This window comes from Oncorhynchus masou, chromosome 8 (assembly GCF_036934945.1).
Source record: "Oncorhynchus masou masou isolate Uvic2021 chromosome 8, UVic_Omas_1.1, whole genome shotgun sequence".
Taxonomy (NCBI): domain Eukaryota; kingdom Metazoa; phylum Chordata; class Actinopteri; order Salmoniformes; family Salmonidae; genus Oncorhynchus; species Oncorhynchus masou.
Genome location: NC_088219.1, coordinates 5,077,524 through 5,082,221, shown reverse-complemented (window position 1 = coordinate 5,082,221; position 4,698 = coordinate 5,077,524). Strand labels below are relative to the sequence as shown.

The window sequence follows — 4,698 nt, the reverse complement described above, 5'->3', positions numbered from 1 at the left end:
GGCAGGTAGCATAGTGGTTAGAGTGGAGGGGCGGCATGTAGCCTAGTGGTTAGAGTGTAGAGGCGGCAGGTAGCCTAGTGGTTAGAGTGTTTGGGACAGTAACCAAAAGGTTGCTGGAACAAATCCCCCTAGCTGACAAGGTAAAAATCTGTCGTTCTGCCCCCTCAACAAGGCAGTTAACCCACTGTTCCTAAGCCGTTATTGCAAATAAGAATTTGTTCTTAACGGACTTGCCTCGTTAAATATAAAATATTCATGAGATCTCTAAACAAGCCAACAAGCCAGTGTCATCAACAAATGGATGGAAACTTTCTGGTCTAATGTTTTTAGTAGTAGCTAGTGAAAAATATGACTGACATTTAGTTGCAAATATTTATTGTGCATTGGGGAATATGCTAATTAGCTAACATGAACCTCAACAACTCTTCCTCTCTGACAACAGTCAGCTACCAAAGCGACAATAGCTACTTCATCTGGAAAAAAATAATATTGACAAGTCAAAAAAAATTACAACCGATATTTAGCCATTAAAACAACAAGACTTACCTTTCCAAGAAGTTGCAGTTGGGTCTCACTTCTCTTCTCAATGAATGTGAAATAGGGTTAGGGATAACAACCCTTATCAAATATTCAACGAGGTATTCAAATAAGGGTATCCACCAATCCAAAACAAGGACTAGGCAGAAAGTTCATAAGGTTAGGATAGAGACGAGACCATCTTGTCATTATATAGAGTATCTCTGACTAAATATGGCTGGGTTTATATCTGGTGGGTACTGAGTAGTAAATGGCTGTGTGAGGCTTTACACCTAAACCAAGAGTGACACCTGGTGGTTACTATATACATTACATGCCGGTTTCTCGTAAAGCAAAACCATTGAAAGCAAATACTGCAATCCAGACACATACATGTTTAGTTGTCAAAAAAAAAAACAGTCTGTCAGACATTGTAGACCCATCTATATTTTTTAAATACAACTTTTTTTGTTGTTGTTGTTGTTACAATTACACAAACATTTGTGGCATTCTTCAATTATATATAAAACATTAAATCAACAGCACACAACCAATGGCTCAAATTAAAAGTTTTAAAACATTTGTACCTAAAGTAGTATTTCCCCAATACTGTCCTTTACATCCGTTTGACTATGCTGGTTTTTACACGATCAACTGATCATCTCTGAGTTATTGATCAATGCGCTTAAAAAAAATCAATGGAAGTAAACTATTGTGTAGCAGTGAAGTGGATGTGTCAACCAGCATTCGGTTCAACTCAACAACGTCATGTCATCGGCCTGAGAGACATCTGTTTGTGTCGTCATTGACAATGACAGTAATGGAGCTGGCAAGACAACACAAACAGATCTGGGACCAGCCTGGTGGTCTTTTCAACCAGTTTGGCTCACCGGGAGGGCTGACGAGTCATTACACAGGCCAGACAGAATTCATTACACAGGCCAGACAGAATTCATTACACAGGCCAGACAGAATTCATTACACAGGCCAGACAGAACGTGTATTTCCTTGAGCGTCTATTACAAGCCTACCATGTTGCGTTTCTGTGAGAAAACATTGAGGACGTGCTGAACAGGTTGTTATAAGCGGGTAGTTGGAACAAACACGTGACCCATAGACCCATACCCTTCTGTGCACAGGGAGGCTGCCTTAAACCTCAGTCAGTTATTCCACGTATCCTCTATATACACACACAACTCGTGTTCTCTAGTTACTGCTGTGTGAGGTGCATATGGAAGCAAGGTTTCACATTTAATACATCTAAACCTTTAGATGTTATACCAGCGAGTCAAACAGGTTACGGAGAAGTTACCCTGAGTACAGGGACTAGGAGAGTACAGGAGAGTACAGGGACTAGGAGAGTACAGGAGAGTACAGGGACTAGGAGAGTACAGGAAAGTACAGGGACTAGGAGAGTACAGGGACTAGGAGAGTACAGGGACTAGGAGAGTACAGGAAAGTACAGGGACAGGGAGAGTACAGGGACTAGGAGAGTACAGGGACTAGGAGAGTACAGGAAAGTACAGGGACTAGGAGAGTACAGGGACTAGGAGAGTACAGGGACTAGGAGAGTACAGGAAAGTACAGGGACTAGGAGAGTACAGGGACTAGGAGAGTACAGGGACTAGGAGAGTACAGGGACTAGGAGAGTACAGGAGAGTACAGGGACTAGGAGAGTACAGGGACTAGGAGAGTACAGGGACTAGGAGAGTACAGGGACTAGGAGAGTACAGGGACTAGGAGAGTACAGGAAAGTACAGGGACTACACACACACACACACACACACACGTATGTAAAAACATAGTTACACATGGCACATATTCACACATTGTATTTCCTTTAAAAATGTTTCTGCCATGCTTAATAATAAAAAGTGCTTCCAAGGTTGTAAGTGGGTGACACACGTGCTAATAGTGCATATTTCCTAAAGGGCTTTAATAGCAGAGCAGTTGACCTGAGGTAATCGACCTCTCCGATGGATTTATACTCAGAGGATGAAGAGTGTTGCTCCGTCTGTCAGAACAGACATTGACAAAGAGAGAGAAAAGAGAAAAGTGCTCCAGGCCTCCAGTCTCAGGTGAGGGGAGGATCATCGTTCTCTTCACCAGCGAGACCTTCCTCTCCAGGGATGAGGGCCTCCGTCTCCTTGGCCTCTTTACCTTCTTCTACTCCCAGCAGCCCCACACCCCTGGAGGACACAGACAGACAGAGAGCGAGAGAGAGAGAGAGACAGAGACAGCGAGACAGAGAGAGAGAGAGAGAGAGCGAGAGAGAGAGAGCGAGAGAGACAGAGACAGAGAGAGAGACAGAGAGAGAGAGACAGAGACAGAGAGCGAGAGAGACAGAGAGAGAGCGAGAGCGAGAGAGAGCGAGAGCGAGACAGAGCGAGAGCGAGAGAGAGCGAGAGCGAGAGAGACAGAGAGCGAGAGAGACAGAGAGAGCGAGAGAGACAGAGAGCGAGAGAGACAGAGAGCGAGAGAGACAGAGAGACACAGAGACAGAGCGAGAGCGAGAGAGACAGAGAGCGAGAGAGACAGAGAGACACAGAGACAGAGCGAGAGCGAGAGAGACAGAGACAGAGAGACAGAGAGAGAGACAGAGAGAGAGACAGAGAGAGAGAGGGGTGGTCATGGGTAGCGGCAGACAAGGACAAAAAAACAAAAAAAAATTGTAGTAGTGTATTAGTATAGTAGTAGAATAGGGGTAGAGTAGCAGTAGTGTAGTAGTACAGGGGTAGTATAGCTATAGTATAGGGGCAGTACAGCAGTAGTATAGTATTGGTGTAGTAGTACAGGGGTATTATTGTAGTAGTGTAGTAGTACAGGGGTAGTATAGCTGCAGTATAGGGGCAGTACAGCAGTAGTGTATTAGTATAGTAGTAGTATAGGGGTAGTATAGTAGTAGAATAGGGGCAGTGTAGTAGTAGTGTAGTAGTATAGTAGTAGTGTAGTAGTACAGGGGTAGTATAGCTGCAGTATAGGGGCAGTACAGCAGTAGTGTATTAGTATAGTAGTAGTATAGTAGTAGAATAGGGGCAGTGTAGTAGTAGTGTAGTGGTAGTATAGGGGTAGTATAGTAGAATAATAGGGGTAGTATAGTAGTAGTGTAGTAATATAGTAGTAGTGTAGTAGTACAGGGGTAGTATAGCTGCAGTATAGGGGCAGTACAGCAGTAGTGTATTAGTATAGTAGTAGTATAGTAGTACAGGGGTAGTATAGCTGCAGTATAGGGGCAGTACAGCAGTAGTGTATTAGTATAGTAGTAGTATAGTAGTAGAATAGGGGCAGTGTAGTAGTAGTGTAGTGGTAGTATAGGGGTAGTATAGTAGAATAATAGGGGTAGTATAGTAGTAGTGTAGTAATATAGTAGTAGTGTAGTAGTACAGGGGTAGTATAGCTGCAGTATAGGGGCGGTACAGCAGTAGTGTATTAGTATAGTAGTAGTATAGGGGTAGTATAGTAGTAGTGTAGTAGTATAGTCGTGGACTAGGGGTAGTGTAGTAGTATAGTAGTAGAATAGGGGGGTGTAGTATTATGGGGTAGTGTAGTAGTATAGGGGTAGTATAGCAGTAGTATATGGGACAGAATAGTAGTGGTATAGCAGTAGTCGTATAGTAGTAGAATAGGGGTAGTGTAGTAGTAGTGTAGTAGTATAGTAGTAGTGTACTAGTACAGGGGTAGTATAGCTATAGTTTAGGGGCAGTACAGCAGTAGTGTATTAGTATAGTAGTAGTATAGTAGGAGAATAGGGGCAGTGTAGTAGTAGTGTAGTAGTATAGTAGTGTAGTAGTACAGGGGTAGTATTGCTGCAGTATAGTAGTAGTGTATGGACTGTATAGTAGTAGTATAGGGGTAGAATAGTACCAGTATAGCAGTGGTGTAGAGGTAGTATAGTAGTATAGTGGTAGTATAGTAGTAGCACTGTAGTAGTATAGGGGTAGTATAGTACTGGTATAGTAGTAGCACAGGGGTAGCATGGTAGTATAGGGGTAGTATAGTTGCAGTATAGGGGCAGTATAGTAGCAGTATAGGGGTAGTATAGTAGCAGTATAGGGGTAGCATAGAGGCAGTATAGGGGTAGTATAGGGGCAGTATAGGGGTAGTATAGTAGCAGTATAGCGATAGTATAGGGGTAGCATAGAGGCAGTGTAGTAGCAGTATAGGGGCAGTATAGTAGCAGTA

General features: G+C 43.1%; 1 protein-coding gene across 2 annotated transcripts in view; it reads right to left on the bottom strand.

The window, feature by feature from the left end:
• Window positions 1-943: 943 nt before the first annotated feature.
• LOC135544013 (lysosomal proton-coupled steroid conjugate and bile acid symporter SLC46A3-like) overlaps window positions 944-4,698 on the bottom strand; it is a 105,523-nt gene continuing 101,768 nt past the window's right edge. For both annotated transcript variants that reach the window (XM_064971349.1, XM_064971348.1), the window contains one exon: window positions 944-2,705. In XM_064971349.1, the coding sequence (XP_064827421.1) occupies window positions 2,591-2,705 (115 nt within the window). In that variant the 3' untranslated portion in view covers window positions 944-2,590. The remainder of the gene's footprint in view (window positions 2,706-4,698) is intronic.